General features: G+C 46.3%; 1 protein-coding gene across 4 annotated transcripts in view; it reads left to right on the top strand.

Annotated features, from left to right (window-relative positions):
* The window catches only part of garre1 (granule associated Rac and RHOG effector 1), a 98,411-nt gene that overhangs the window by 50,810 nt on the left and 31,093 nt on the right, over positions 1-16,508 (top strand). For all 4 annotated transcript variants that reach the window (XM_033035898.1, XM_033035899.1, XM_033035900.1 and 1 more), the window contains one exon: positions 6,622-8,137. In XM_033035898.1, the coding sequence (XP_032891789.1) occupies positions 7,649-8,137 (489 nt within the window). In that variant the 5' untranslated portion in view covers positions 6,622-7,648. The remainder of the gene's footprint in view (positions 1-6,621; positions 8,138-16,508) is intronic.

Here is a 16,508-nt window from a genome sequence, read left to right as displayed (position 1 = left end):
GAGAGAGAGGAAAAAGACAGTGCTGAAATTAAATCGGAAAACACTGTGACTACTGGAATTCTGAAATCAAAGAGAACGTTTGAAATTGCCAGCAGGTCGAACAGTGACCCTGGAGAGAGGGAAAACAATTTTCTCACATTAACATTTAATATAGTACTAATTAATATACTACTAATGAAATGTTGTCGACCGGAAACATTGCCTCTTTCCCATTCCACAGATGCTGCCTTGCTTGAGTTTTCCTGCATGTCCCTGTTTATATGTCAGGGGTTTTAGTGCATTGATGAAACAGTGCATTAAGCATGTTTGATGTCATAAAATAATCTGCAGATGCTGGACTATTGACCGACATCTACTACAAACCTACTAACTCCCATAGCTATCTAGACCACTTCTTCCCACCCTGTTTCCTGTAAAGACTCTATCCCCTACTCCCAATTCATCCGTCTATGCCGCCATCTGTGCCAGGATGAGGTTTTCCATACCAGGGCATCGGACATGTCCTCATTCTTTAGGAAACGGGGGTTTCCTCTTCCATTATAGATAAGGCTCTCACTAGGGACTCCTCGATATCCCGCAGCTACGCTCTTGCTTCCCCCCCCCCCCCCATTCGTAACAAAGACAAAGTCTCCCTTGCCCTCACCTTACACCCCATCAGCCATCGCATATAATCCTCCAACATTTTCGCCACCTCCAATGTGATCCCACTACTGGCCACATCTTCCCTTCTCCACCCCTTTCTGCTTTCCGCAGAGACCGTTCCCTCCGAAACTCCCTGGTCAACTCATCACTTCCTGCCCAAACCACCTCCTCCCCAGGTACTTTTCCCTGCAACCGCAGGAGATGCGACACCTGTCCCTTGACCTCCCCCCTCGACTCCATCCAAGGACCCAAACAGTCTTTCCAGGTGAGGCAGAGGTTCACGCACCTCCTCCAACCTCATCTACTGTATCCGCTGTTCCAGGTGTCAATTTCTTGACATTTGCGAGACCTAGCGCAGGCTCGGTGATCGTTTCGCTGAACGCCTCCGCTCAGTCCGTCTTAACTTACCTGAGCTCCCGGTTGTTCAGCACTTCAACTTCCCCCTTCTATTCCCAATCTGACCTTTCTGTCCTGGGCCCCCTCCATTGTCAGAGTGAGGCCCAATGCAAATTGGAGGAACAGCACCTCATATTTTGCTTGGGTAGTTTACACGCCAGCGTTATGAACATTAGCTTCAAATAATCCTTGCCAGTCTTACTGTCTCCGACTACATTCTATCTTTGTCCAGCCTACTCCCCTGACATCAGTCTGAAGAAGGGTCTCGACCTGAAACATCACCCATTCCTTCTCTCCAAAGATGCTGCCTGTTCCGCTGAGATACAGCATTTTGCGTCTACCAGCTGATTTTATATGTTTGGAATTGAACTGTTTTGATGTTTAAAGGAAAACTTCAGAATGACTCACTGGAATTCTTTTCAAACTTTATTTATGAGCCAATGACCTTTGAAAATTGCGAGTGGAGAGTGTTTGACCCTCCAGCAGGAGTTTACAGCCAGCTACAAGTCACAAGTGTACAAGCTATCTCTGTGTTACTAGTCTCTGCTTTTACAATGAGGCTGCTTCAAAGTTCTTCCTCAAACCAGAGGTCAATCCATTGCTGCAGGTGAAGGGAGCTGAGGCATATGGGGAGAGTCATAGCCACAGAGTCAAACAGCGCAAACTCAGACCCTTCTGCCCAACTATTTCATGCTGACCAAGTTTCCCCATCTACACTAGACTCCCCCCCCCCCCCCCCCCCCCCCGCCCACGATTAATAATAATAATAATAATACATTTTATTTAATGGGCGCCTTTCAGACATCTCAAGGACACCTTACATAGTAATCGGAATAACATATAATCGGAATATAACAAGTAATAAAGACATCACAGAGACACAAATTAAAAACAGAATTCAATCCAAAAACAGAAAATCAAAAACACAGTGTGAAGATTGGCCCATAGACCTCTAAACCTTTCCTATCCATGTACCTGTCTGTGTCTTTTTAATGCTGGTATAGTACCTGCCTCAACTGCCTCCTCGTAGTTCGTTCCATACACCCACCACCCTTCGAATGCAGAAAGGTTGCACTGAGGCAGACGATGGGCCATGACCATTGAGTGGTACAGCAAAGTGGTGAGAAGAGTGTGTGGCCAGGATGGTGTGGGTCTTAGAGCATTTTAACTGCCTCCTGTAGATCCCATTGATGATGGGGTAGTCAGTACCAGTGATGGTCAGGATAATGTCTATCAGTCGCTGTCATCTCCTTTGGTCCTGACCGTTCGAGTTGCTGAACCAGGCTGCGATGCAACCAGTATGTTCTCTCTACCTGTAGAAGTCCGATATTCGACAACATATAGAATCTCCTCAACCTTCTGAGGAAGCAGAGACGTTGTGGTTGTGTTCAGTGCTTGGCAACACTCCTGTGAAGCATCTTGGGCCATTAACGCATTCCAAATACAACCTGTCATTCTAAATGAAAGCTAAGATCACTGAAGATAGACACAAAATGCTGGAGTAACAGCGGGTCAGGCAGCATCTTTGGAGAAAAGGAATAGGTGGAGTTTCAGCTCGAGACCCTTCTTCAGACTGAGGCAATTCTTGGATTAACGAGTTCATTTGTGGAATTCATTGCCACAGATAGAAACCAAGTCAATGGATATTTATAAGGCGGCGACTGAGAAAGTCTTGATTAGTACGAGTGTCAGGGGTTATGTGAAAAAGGCAGGAGATTAGTGTTGAGTGGGAAAGATAGACCAGCCATAATTGAATGGCAGAGTAGACTTGATGGACCAAGTGGCCTAATACTGCTCCTAGAACTGATGAACACGAGTTGGCTGATGTGGAAGTCTGCTGGGCTTGATCTACACTCTGCTCCAGAGTGTTTCAGGAGAGAATACCGTTGTTGTTGAAGCTCCTGGATTGCCGTGGTTCACAATGAGGTTTGAGGTACCATGCAGTATGTCCATACCCCCCCAAACAGAATCAGACATTTCACAACGCAGCACAACTCAAAGCCCTCAAGGCTTCCATCAACCTCGCAGTAAAGGATTATGTGGAACTTTCTACAATATGTGTTATATTCTGGAAATGAATGCACAGACCTGAAATAACGCAGCTGTATTTTATGATCATGTTACTATTTAGAGGTTGGCACTGTGTAAATCAGCCTCTACACTCCCACTAATACAACAGTGACTAGACTTGTACTGCCCAGGTCTTTTCACAAACTCAGGATATCCCAAAGCACTTTACTGTCAACTCAAAGCATTGTCTCCAATTAACACTCAAGATACAACGAGGGTGCTAGATCTTATTTGCTGTTTTGTATCTCACACACACACGGTTGGTGTAAAGAAGCTGCAAAGCACTAACCTCAGCAACAATGATCTACTATGGACTGTCTTAGGTTACAGGTCCGACTTCAGATTTGCACTATTGTATTATTATTAATTTATTGTGTTAATAATTATTGTGTATTTACCTTTGTGTTATTGCTTTAATGAGCCGTAACTAAGAAATGTATTGTTGCATTCCATGCAACAATGTTCCATTGTTGTCAACGAACACTCCTGACTGTTGATACTAGGAACATGAGGTTTGGTCAAAAGCAAGCTTTGAGGAGGATAAGGGTGTGGAGAGTTTGGGAGATACCATGTGTAGGAAGGAACTGCAGATGCTGGTTTACACCGAAGATGAACACAAAATGTTGGAGGACTCAGCAGGTCGGTCAGCATTTCTGGAGAAAAGGAATAGATGATGTTTCAGGTCGATAGAAGGGTTTCGCCCTGATACATCACCAATCCATGTTCTCCAGGGATGCTGCCTGCCCGCTGAGTTCCTCCAGCATTTTGTGTCTGTCTTGGGAGATCCCAGTTGGCTGATGGCGTGGCAGAAAGTGGTGGAGCATTGGAAATCTGGGATGAGGAAGAGGCCAGAATTGGATGAATGTGAATATTTTGGATATGGACAGTTATATGCCTGGAGCAGGTGACAGGAAGGGGAGGGGGAAGGCCATGGAGGGGTTGGAAACCAAGAAAAAGAATGTTAAAATTGAGACATTGCTTTGGATTGGAGGCAAGCATGTGATGGTTGCAGGTCACTTGAAAATATATGCTGATTATATCTGGCCCCAAGTTTAAATGCAGAAACATTTGGAATGCCCGGCTGTCTGCAAATATCCGGAGCTGACATTTTTCTTTTAATTAAACGGTGACACAGGGCAGTGGGCGATGGTACAATGTCTTTCTGATGGCAATGGACCTCTTCCAAAATACATTGTTTTGGGCTGTCTCGGAAAGGCGGCCAACATAATTAAAGACCTGTTGTACCCCGGTCATTCCTCCTCCTCCCTGCTCTTGTCGGGCAGAAGATGCAGACGTTTGAACAAACGCACAACTAGACTTAGGAACAGCTGCTTCCCCTCTGTTATCAGGTTTCTGAATAATCCTTCCATAACCTAGGGCACTGTCCAATTCACCTCGATCCCATTGAGGAAATTGGACTTTGTCTATGGGACAGATGCGCGGCAATGCTGAGAACTATATTCTGCATTCTGTATTTTCCCCTTTGCTCTACCAATTGTACTTGAGTTTGAGTTGATTGTATTGATGTAGTATATTTGGGACGACAGATGGCACAATGGGCTAAGTGTTCGGCTGGCAACCGGAAGGTAGCCGGTTCGAATCCCGCTTGGAGTGCATACTGTCGTTGTGTCCTTGGGCAAGACACTTCACCCACCTTTGCCTGTGTGTGAATGTGTGTGAGTGATTGGTGGTGGTCGGAGGGGCCGTAGGTGCAGATTGGCAGCCACGCTTCCGTCAGTCTGCCCCAGGGCAGCTGTGGCTACAGAAGTAGCTTACCACCACCGAGTGTGACTGAGGAGTGAATGAATAATGCGATGTAAAGCGCCTTGAGTATTAGAAAGGCGCTATATAAATCCCATCCATTATTATTATTATATTATAATCTGATCTGTTTGGATAGTATGTAAAACAAAGCTTTTCCCTGTACCTCAGTGCATGTGATAAGAAACCTAAACCACAACCCAGGATTTTTATATAAATAGATCTATGCCAGGATTTTTTTTTTATTGGCCGCGAGGGGGTTCTCTGGAAGGTTTTGGAGGTTAGCTTGTTCACAGGGAGCACATTTATTTGTCTGGAGCCAGTGCTGGTTCTGCTCCCTGAAACAAATGTGGCCCAACTTGGTGCTCCCTCTGGCTAGCGGCTGCTGCACCAAGCTCACCAGCCTTTGGTGGGTAGGTTAGTGATGTGGTTGAAAACTCAACCAGTCTCATTTAAATCCAAGTAACGATGAATCAGTATTTTTCAAAAGCTTACTTTCGGAGTCATAAGTCATCGGAGCAGAATTAGGCCGTTCGGCAAATCCACTCTACTTTGCCATACAATCATGGCTGATCATCTTTCTCAATTCCATTTTCCTGCCTTCTCACCATAATCCTTGACACCCGTAGCAATCAAGAATCTGTCAATCTCTGCCTTAAAAATACCCATTGACTTGGCCTCCACAGCTGCCTGTGGCAATGAGTTCCACATTCACCACCCTCCAACAAAATAAATGCCTCCTTATCTCCTTTCTAAAGGTACTTCCTTTTATTCTGAGGCTATGGCCTCTGGTTGTAGACTCTCCCACTAGTGGAAACATCCTCTGTATCCTGGCCTTTCACTATCTCAAAACTGATTGTTATAAATCCATCCCATCTGGTTCTTAAAGTCCTTTGGTGAGGACATTCTCTTTGACAATGGCAGCAGTGAGAAGAGGGTGTAGCCTGGATGCTAGGGACCCTTGACAATATTCAAATCTATTGATGGCACTCCTATCTTTGATTAGTATTCAAATCGATTGATAATATCCATATAGTATCCCTATCTTTGATTAGCATTCAAATCTATTGATAGCATTCAAATCTTCTTGCATTGAAGACCAATATACTCTTTGCCTTGTGAATTAGTGGCTGTACCTACCTTTCATTGACTGGTGGTCCTCTGAAAAACAACACCTATCCAGTGCCCTGCCCCAGTGCTAAGGCTGGAAGGCCTGGGTCTTGGATGGTGTTGGTGGAGGGAGAGATTGGAAGTGAAATCCTTTTGAAGTTGTTTAATATGTAGTTGGTACTCTGAAGAGCCTGGAATCCATGGCTTGTGCAGAGCTACCTATAGGCTGAGGAACCATTAACTGATATCTGTACATTGGAGCACTGATAGGAAACAAACGGGGAGAGCGTGCAAACTCTACACCTACGGTACCTGAGGTCAGGATCGAGCCTGGATCTCTGGTGCCACGAAGTAGTGGCTCTACTAACTGCGCCACTGATAAAAAAATTGAGTATTTGTGTCAACCGGTTTGTGCACCGTATGGTGTCTGAGCTTTCTCCCATTCACCTCGGGGCATGTCTGTTCTTTCTCCCCCTGCCTCTCCAATGGACCGGGCATAATTTTTTTTTTAAAGCACCCCCCCCCCCCCCCCGCCTGTCCCCAAGAAGTGCCAAGTTCTAATCTGAAGGAATGCTCAGGGGCTGGAGTTGAATTATCTCGGCACGTATACAGTTTGGATTGATTTCTCTTTCTTTATTTCAGGAAATGACCTAGAAGCAGCAGCAATACGTTAGTGCTTCCCTGCTTCAGCCAGCCGCCCAGTACATGATTAATCTGGACACACCACTTGTTTCCGCTGCTGAGCTCAAACTACCTCAGCAAGAATAAAAAGCTCGCAGCCTGCAGCAGAGGAGGAGGCGGTGGCGTGTGGAACGTGCACAAGCTGCGGACAGGGCCCTCTGTGATTAGCTTTAGCGTTAAGGCCGACAGTCTCCATCCCAGTGAAATACACTTGACTGACTGAACCCTCTGAAGAGCTTGAACCGTACCCGGGGCACAAGTGACGTGGGCGGCTTTGAGCGATTTGTCCAAGCACTGAATAGCTATTATTTTAAATTTAACTTTCGCTGTTGATCAGTGTCTTAGTCCATTTTGTAGTTGGATTTTTTTAGTGTTTGCTTTGTGGAGCCAGTACTGTGTGTCGGAGCAAGCAAGAACATTCACCAACATCATACCACTCCATTCAAGGCAGGCGGGCAATCCAGCAGCAGATCCTACTGGTTAGCTGAAGCCCATTCGTCCCTCTCCTCTCTGCTAGCTTATTTCCCACTGTGAAATGGCACCCACTCTACCAATTGTTTGCTCCGGCTGTTTTTATCGTATTCGTTGGGACGACGTGAAGTGTTAGACTCTTTCTTTTCATACGTTGCTGGGAATCGCTGTGATTAGGAGCAGCAGCTGATGACTATACAGGTCCAGCACGGAGCATCTGTGCAGCTTGGGAACGGCTGCATTTATCTCTCCTCACTCGACAGGCTGCAGCGGGGCTGCGCCCAACATACTACATAATTGCAATTGACCTGATCCATAGGTCTCCTGTGCTGACCTGTGGTGATTTTGTGCACGCATGCTTGCACTCTGGAGATAAAGTCATGCACGTGAGTCTCTACCTTTTGGCAGGACTTTCCGTGCTCAAACTTGTTTGGGAATTGTGACCGGGAGAACGGAGTTTCTGCGATCAGACTTCTACTTGACGAAGGACGAGGTGACAGAGGCTTCACTGTCATTTATGTATTGTTGCAGTGCCCAGGAAAATAAGATGGACTACAAGCGGCGGTTTCTGCTTGGCGGGTCCAAGCAGAAAGTGCAGCAACACCAGTACCCAATGCCCGAGCTAGGCAGGACCATGAGTGCACCCCTGACGTCCCCTGCAGCCACGTCCTCGCTGCCACCCACCGCCCCCAGCAGCTGCCCCAGCCCTACGTCCCCCACCACCCAGATAGCCGACATCCAGCAGGGCATCTCCAAATACCTGGATGCCCTCAACGTCTTCTGCCGAGCCAGCACACTCCTCACAGACCTCTTCAGCAGCGTTTTCCGAAATTCGCATTATTCCAAAGCAGCTATGCAACTGAAAGACGTGCAGGTACATGTCATGGAGGCGGCAAGCAGGCTGACGGCCGCAATAAAGCCGGAGATTGCAAAAATGCTGATGGAGCTGAGTGCAGGCACGGCAAACTTCAAAGACCAGAATGACTTCAGTCTTCAAGATATTGAGGTAAGGGAACTGGGAGAGGTTTTTATAATTGGTTTTCATTGGCGCAGATCAATAATAACAGCTAATGTTTTCATTCCAAAAGTTGGCCTTCTTCAGTCAGGGTATTGAGTATAGAAGTTGGGAAGTTATGTTTCAGTATAAAACATTGGTGAGGCCACATTTAGATCATTGTGTTCAATATTAGTACCATGTTATAGGAAAGGTTGTCAAGCTGGAATTGTTACTTTTGCTATTATTACGTTTAAGAGACATTTTGACAGGTGCATAGATAGGATAAGTTTAGAGGGTAGACAAATAATGCTGGAGTTACTCAGCGGGACAGGCAGCATCAATGGAGAGAAGGAATGGGTGACGTTTCGGGTCGAGAACTTTCTTCAGACTGATGTCAGGGGAGCGGACGGGACAGAGATAGAATGAAGTCTGAGACAGTAAGACTGGCGGGGGAACTGGGAGGGGATGGAGAGAGAGGGAAAGCAAGGGCTATTTGAAGTTAGATATGTCAACGTTCATTGCTATGCAGACCCGAAACATCACCCATTCCTTCTCTCCAGAGATGCTGCCTGTTCCGCTGAGTTACTCCAGCATTTTGTGTCTACCTTTGAGTTAAACCAGCATCTGCAGTTCTTTCCTATAGGGAGGGTTATGGGCCCAGTGCGGGCAGGTGAGACAAGTGTAGATGGGCATGCTGGTTGGTGTGGGCAAGTTGAGCCGCGTGGCCCGTTTCCATGCTGCATGACTATGACTCTAACTGCAGGTGCTGGCTCACAAAAAAGTGCTGGAGTAACTTAGTGGGTCAGGCAGCATCTCTGGAGAACATGAATAGGTGATGTTTCAGCCTGAAAAAGGGTCCAGACCTGAAACGTCACCTGTTCTTGTTCTTCAGAGATGCTGTCTTACCCGTGGAGTTACTCCAGCATTTTGTGTTAGTTTTAATTTCCAACTTTGATTTTGAAGCAAAAAAACTGCTGTGCAGAGATAGTTGGAGGAATTGTTTTTAGAGATAATTGTACAGTTATGGGTATGATAAATTATATCAGAATTGGAAAGAGATGTAGACAGTTATACAATCATTAAAGTATTTTCACAGTTGCCACTGTCAAGTGTGTTTAATTATATGTATAGACATCAGAACAGTGAAATTCTTACTTGCTGCTGCTTAACACCCATTAAAGCAATAACATGGATAATATATAGTCAATAATACTATCAATTAATAACTGCAATGAGAGGTAACCATGATAGCACAAAAATCAAACTGAGGTCTGTAGATTTGAGTTTTAGGTATATTATTGTCAAGTGTACAAAGGTACAGTGAAAAGCTTTATTTTGCATGCTATCCAATCGTATCAGATAACACCACACAAGTACCATCGTCAAACTCAAGTACAATAGGTATAGCAAAGGGGAAGATACAGAGCGCAGGATATGGTTTTCAGCATTGTGGCACATCAGTTCCACAGACAAAGTCAAATGTCTCCAATGTGGTAGAGGCGGCGGCGCTGTCCTAGCAGCTGTGGCTCGCCTGCAGTCCGTTTGTCTTTTTTTTTGTTTTCTTTTGTCCCGTTGTTACAGTTTATTTCAGTTTATTTTTGTTGTGTATGTGGGGGGGGGGGAAGAAACTTGTTTTAGTCTCTTCCTTCGGGGGGATGCGAGCTTTTATTGTCGTATCCCCCGTCTCCATCTGCGCTAAGGCCTACTGGCGGAGCTGGCGGCCTCCAACTGGGACCGACCTCAAGGCTCCGGAGGCAGAGCCAGCCAGGACTTACCAACGCGAGGCTGGCCGACTTCGGGGCTGTGGTGGCGTTGCGGCGGCGGCGACCTGTCTTCGGAGACTCGGCCGCAGGCCCAGTGGACGACAACGTCGGGAGCTCGCAGGTTCCAGGTTGGTGACCTGTTTTTCTGGAGCTCCCGCAACAACAGCTTCGTCCGCTGGACTGGAGGGTGGCAGCTTCGACCACCCCGGGCCGCGGAGTTTGAACCGGCCTGTTTGCGGAGCTCGGGTTCAGCCGCGGGATTTACTTACCATCACCCGGCGGGGTCACAACATCGGAAGCCTGGATCGCCTCAACGCAGAGGGAGAACAAGGAGGGAAGAGACAAGGACTTAAGACTTTTGCCTTCAATCACAGTGAGGAGAGCCTGGTAGACTCACTGTGGTGGATGTTAAATCTGTGTTTATTGTGTGTTTTGTTATTTTATTCTATGTTATGACTGCAAGGCATGAAATTTCGTTCAGACTGAAAAGTCTGAATGACAATAAAGGATACTTGATACGTGAATCGGGCAGTACCCTAGCTTATGGAAGGACTGTTCAGAAGTCTAATAACGTGGGGGAAGAAGCATTTCCTGAGCCTGGTGGTGTGCAGGGCACCAAAGGCACAGTACATGAAAGATCATAATTGCAGAGGTTAGTGTTGTACAGTGTTCAAGAGCCTGTTGGTAGTTGGGAAGAAGCTGTTGAACCTGGTGGTCCCCAGGTTGTTGAGCAGTACTGTAGCCTTTATACCCTTGGGTGTGCAAGCTGCAGGTACTGCAGTATCACAGTGTAGCATCTACCTTTGTGGAGGAATGGGCCTGCTGTATTAGTACTGCATTGGCAGGGTGTTTAATTGCATGCTTCAGAAACTCTTTGATGAACAAAATACCCCAACAACTTCCAATGGGCGGTACAATCTTCTCTTTCACCCTCTGATCGTGCTCATCAATTGTTAAAGTGCCTGCTCAGCTCATGAATTGCTAATGTGACCTTTTTGCAGAGTGGCCCACTTGACCCTCGATGTTCTCTGCTTGTCAAACATACTCACCAAAACTTTTCAGCCACATAATGTGAAAGTGAGACTTGCAGACGGAGGACATTCTATTACAGGACCAGGCAAGGAGCTGGAACCTATGGAACAGAGGGAAGACTGAAATAAAAGACTGCAGTGGAAGATATTATAACTTTGATTAGCAGTGGTTTAACTTCTGCCATCTTAAAGAGGCAGAGCATTAACTATATATGTACAATAAATTATCAGTTATTCAAAGTACGGCAGACCATAATGCAAAAACCAGAGTGCATAGAGCTACCATGATAGTAAAAAGTCTGTATGTGTAGTAGGGACCTGCAGATGCTGGTGTATTCCGAAGATAGACACAAAATGCCAGTGAAACTCAGCAGAACTGTGACCAAAATAATTTTTCTCCAGAGATGCTGCCTAACCTGCTAAGTTACACCAGCATTTCATGTCTATGTTTAGTGCCAAGTCTGTCGTGGTTCGTTCGGGTTGAGGTTGGGCTTTTGCTAAGGTTGTGCACTGTGGTTCAAGAGCATTATGTTTCTGGAAAGAAGCTGTTCTTGTCCTGGGTGTACACATCTCTGAAGATCTGTCCTGAGCCCAGCACATTGATACAGTCGCAAAGAAAGCTACATTGAACAAGTACATGGATGAGAAACGTTTCAATGATGCTTTCATTGTCACCTCTGCAAAGTGAAATTATTGATAGAACTATGTGAACTTGGATGCAGAGAGAAACTGGTTCTCCATTGAAGAGTTGCCTGTGCATTGTGGATCAGCTCTAGGATTGCACTGATTACTCTGATTCTGGCCTGTGCACCTCACCGTAAATAATGAGAGAACATTTTACACAAGACTATATAAATGCCTGAGGCATTCATCAGCCACCCAGGTGCTTCCTACTGGCTGATGTTGCTTGCTGCTAAATTTCCCTTCTACTTTTACTGCTGTTAGCACAGCAAACAGTCCCAGGTGCACAAACTGGCAAAAGCTCCAGTCAGCCAAAGAACCAAGCTCTGAGACTCTCGGCAACATATACATTAAATTATGAGAGGCTTGGGTAGGGTCGTCAGAATCCTTTCCCCAGTGTGGACATGTCAAATAATCGAGGGCATAGCTCCAAGGTGAGAGGAGCAAAGTTTAAAGGAAATGTGCGGAAGGATTGTTTTTTACACAGCGGGTGGTGGGCGCCTGAAACGTGCTGCTGGGGGTGGTGGAGGAGGCAGGTACGACAGTGGCATTCAAGGGACTTTTGGATGAGCACATGGATGAGCAGGGAATGGAGGGATCTGGATTATGTGCATGTAGATAAGAGATGGTCTAGGCATCATGTTCGGCACAGACATTGTGGGCCGAAGGGCCTGCTCCCGTGCCGTACTGTTTTATGTTAACAAAAACATCTGCATGGAGCAACATGTTTTAGCCAGAGCCAGAAAGGGAGGTGGTGAGGTTTGAGGAGGTTTAGGCTGAAGGCAGTGAATGGTATGAAAACAGACAGAGGGCAAGAGCACATGCAGGATATAGGGCTGGTGGTGATGAGAGGTAGGGAGGATCTAACCCGCGGAGGTTTTTAAATTGAAGCATTCCTGGACTGGGTAATTGAGGAAGCCTGAAGGTGCTGGCTAAATCAGACCTTGGAGTAAGAAAGGATGCAGGCTGCAGAATCTTAAGCAATGCAGCACCCAGCTTTCTGGAAATCAGTAAGCAACTTGGTGTTTTAAGTGCATTTTGTCACCTGCAATCTCCATTGTGCTTTATCATGGCTGATGCACATTGAATGCTGGATGACAACATTGCCTGCAGAATGTGCTGTGGCCTGAGGTCCCGTGTTTCCTTCTACACACAATGGATAGGGGTCAGCCACGGAAGTGTGCTTGAGGTTTGATAAAGCCAGCTTCCAGCAATTGTTTCTCTCAGATGTCTTCCTGTCCTCGCCCTAGCTTTTCCACAAAGAAAAATAAGCGATGGTTTGCAAAAATGTTAACCCCATTCTCATAGTCATAGTGTGGAAACCAGCCCTTTGGTCCAATCGGCCCACAACAACATGTCCCACCATTCCTGGTCCCGCCTCAAGACCCATCTCTTCACCTCTGCATACCCTTAGTCCCATGTCCCCCTCCCCTTTGCATCTCTGTCTTACTGCTCTATTTTGTTTTGTTCTTGACTCACCATGTAAAGCGACTTTGAGTCCTTGAAAAGCGCTGTACAAATAAAATGTATTATTATTATTATTATTCCTGAGTTTGGCCCGTATCCTTCTAAACACATCCTATTCACGTACCTGTCTAAACTTTTTTTGAATGTTGCGGTAGCACCTGCCTCGACTACCTTCATCGGCAGCTCATTCCATACACCCACAACCCTTAGTGTAAAAAAAAAGTTACCCCTCAGGTTCCTATTAAATCTTTCCCCCTCACCTTAAACCTATGTCCTCTGGTTCTCGATTCCTCTCTAGAGACTCTGTACATCCACCCGATCTATTCCTTTCATGATACCTCCATGAGATCACCCCTCATCCTACTGCACTCCAAGGAATAGTCGTAGCCTGCTTCACCTCTCCCTATAGCTCAGGCAGTCAAATCCTGGCAACATCCTCGTAAATCTTCTCTGCCCCTTTTCCAGCCGGACGACATCTTCCCTATAACACGGTGACCAGAACTGAACCCACAGCTATCCTGGAGCTGAATGCAGTTCAGTGGGCTGGTACTCTAGGGCACGACTGAGAGAGTGTTCACTGGATCTTCTGGGCTAGATGCAAACTCAAGGCCCTGCGAGACGACGAAGATCCCTCTGCATTTTCAAAATGCTCAACTGACCTGGTGCCTGGAGTGTGCTTCATTCTGCTATTTTTCTCCACGCACTTGTAATCATACCTGTGTAGTGAATGATTGGGCAGGTGTCCATGATGCAAAGATAAGGGGTTCAACATTTTGTGAAATAAAGATTTTAATAGAGTAGAACAATTGTAATGGATGATAGGTGATCCTATTCTGGGACCGCCATGCAAAAAAACCTCCACGTTCCGGGGCTAATCATTGTTGGCACAAACATTGTGGACCAAAGGGTCTGCTCCTATCTGTACTGATCTTTGTTTTGTCATAGTCATAGATTCATACAACACACGAAACAAGCCCTTCGGCCCAACTCATTTATGCCAGCCCCATCAAAGCTGGTCACATTTGCCTGTGTTGGACCCATATCCCGCTAAACCTTCCCTATCCATTTTGTGTTCTAAAGATCAATAAATAAATAAGGCCTTGTCATTTGAACTGCAGAACAAAATTAAAGCGAATTGTGTTTGTCATGTGCTCAGATGTTGGAATGCCAGAGAAAATTCCTGGGAAAAAGATCATGTCTTTTTTTTTTTTTTAAACAAGGCACAAAAATAGAAATGCAAAAATATAGTTGGGATTAGAGGTTAAATACGATCGTCAGTTCAGAGCTCGTCTTGTTAAATCCTCATCGTGAGAAGATGGGTGACCTGTATTTGGGGTTGAAGTCAGTTGATGATCTAAGTGGCGAGGCTGAGTTGCTGGAACAAGACCTTGCTTGTGTGTGGGGACAATTGAACACTGCATGCTTTCCATCCCTGGTCGGTCTTTGGTTGCCTGCCCCCGTCGACAATCGCCTCAGTGTTGGTGTTAAGTTGGCCCTCACACTGAGTCACTTTGTGCTTCATAGTCTGCAGCTGTGTCACTCCAGGATAAGTGCTACGCCGCTGTGGCTCTTGCGTTCCGTTTGCAGAGATTATCTTGCTCTTTGCCAGAGCGGTGTGTCCTGGGAATGGGCTGTCGGCTGTTAGTGTTATGTTGTTAGTGTTTAGTTTAATTTACTGAGTCTACGCTGGCCAGCGATCACCCATATATTAGTTCTATCGTACATATTAGGGACAATTTACACAAGCCAATTAACCTACAAACCTGCACGTCTTTGGAAAAGTGGGAGGAAACTGGAGCACCCAAAGAAAACGCACGCGATCACAGGGAGCACGTGCAAACTCCGTACAGACAACACCTGCAGTCAGAATCGAACCCGGATCTCTGGCACTGCAAGGCAGCAACTCTATCATTGCACCACAGTGCCACCGCTAAGTGGTTGATGGCGTTTCCTCAACACCATCTCCCAGCTAGTAGGTTGTGGAGTTGCACTGGTGCAGAATGCAAGGAGAGGTGGTGTTGCCTGGTGGAGTGTGTGGGGCAGTCGTGATGTACACACAGGGTGTTGCTGCATGACGTTGATGCTGTGCATTTCAAGATGTTAATGCAAGGGGTGGGGGGGGGGGAAAGAGAATAACGGAATCGAAGAACTCGGGGATGGGAGACGAGAGTTTGACCTTGGTAAATGAACGCTAGGTCCGGTCTATCCCCCTCTATCAATTTACATCCCTCTGGTGCTATAATTCACCCCCTCTCTCCTTATTTGACATCCTTTTGTCTCCTTTTCGCCTGTAGCCTTTGTCACTCCACCCATCTGCCGCTGACCCCTCTCAGCTGTGTCGACCGATCACTATCCAAGCTTTGCCCTACCCCACCTCTTTTTTCCACCTGTTACAGTGAGACTGAAGAAGGGTCTCGAACCGAAACATCATCTGTCCATTTCCTCCTCAGGTGCTGCCTATCCGTCTGAGTTCCCCCATCACTGTTTTTGCTCAAGATTCGGGCATTTGCAGCTCCTGCTGTTCCTATTTTTTTTTTAAACTGCTGGAAGAACTCAGCAGATCAGGCAGCATCTCTGGAGAACATTTGATATTGGATTGGGACGCTTCATCCAGACTGATGAAGGAAGGGCCCAGGTGCAAGGTTTCAACCCGGAACCACAACCTTCAATTTCCCTCTACAAATGCTGTCTGACCTGACCTTAAGCACCATTTTTAGTTTAGTTGAGAGATACAGCGTGGAAACAGTCCTTTCGGCCCACCGAGTCCGTGCCGACCAGCGATCATCCAGTACTATGCTACACATTAGGAACTATTTAAATGTTTACCAGAGCCAATTAACCTACAAACCTGTACGTCTTTGGAGTGTGGGAGACAATGGAGCATCCTGAGAACACCCAGGTAGTCACAGGGAGAACGTACAAAGTCCGTACAGACAGCATCCATAGTCATAGAAACATAGAAAATAGGTGCAGGAGTAGGCCATTCGGCCCTTCGAGCCTGCACCGCCATTCAATATGATCATGGCTGATCATCCAACTCAGTATCCCTTAGTCAGGATAAAGCCTGGGTTGCTGGTGCTGTAAGCCAGCAACTCTACCGCCGCTCCACTGTGCTGCCCTGCAATCCTTTTTATTTGTTTCAAGTAGGCGATTATATGTGTTGAAGAGGAAAGCTTCTGAGCAAATTGCTTCCCAGCCTGAGTATTGTGCATCGGACTCCTGCATGTATGTCCTGAAACCCTAGCTCCTGTTATCACCAGGGCTGTGCTTCTAAATCGAGTCGATCTGCGTTTAGCCAGCTGCAGAGAAGCCGGCGCCGGGGAATTGCTGGTCTGATTTATTGACCGGATATTCTAAAAGCTAAATCAAGTTGCTTACCGTCTGGTTTGCAACTCCTGTGTTCTGTCTGGGTTACTACAGCGCTGAAACACTGATCAC

This window comes from Amblyraja radiata, chromosome 17 (genome assembly GCF_010909765.2).
Source record: "Amblyraja radiata isolate CabotCenter1 chromosome 17, sAmbRad1.1.pri, whole genome shotgun sequence".
NCBI classification, from domain to species: domain Eukaryota; kingdom Metazoa; phylum Chordata; class Chondrichthyes; order Rajiformes; family Rajidae; genus Amblyraja; species Amblyraja radiata.
Note: the sequence above shows the minus strand (reverse complement) of the source record. Positions and strands in the feature narration are given on the sequence as shown.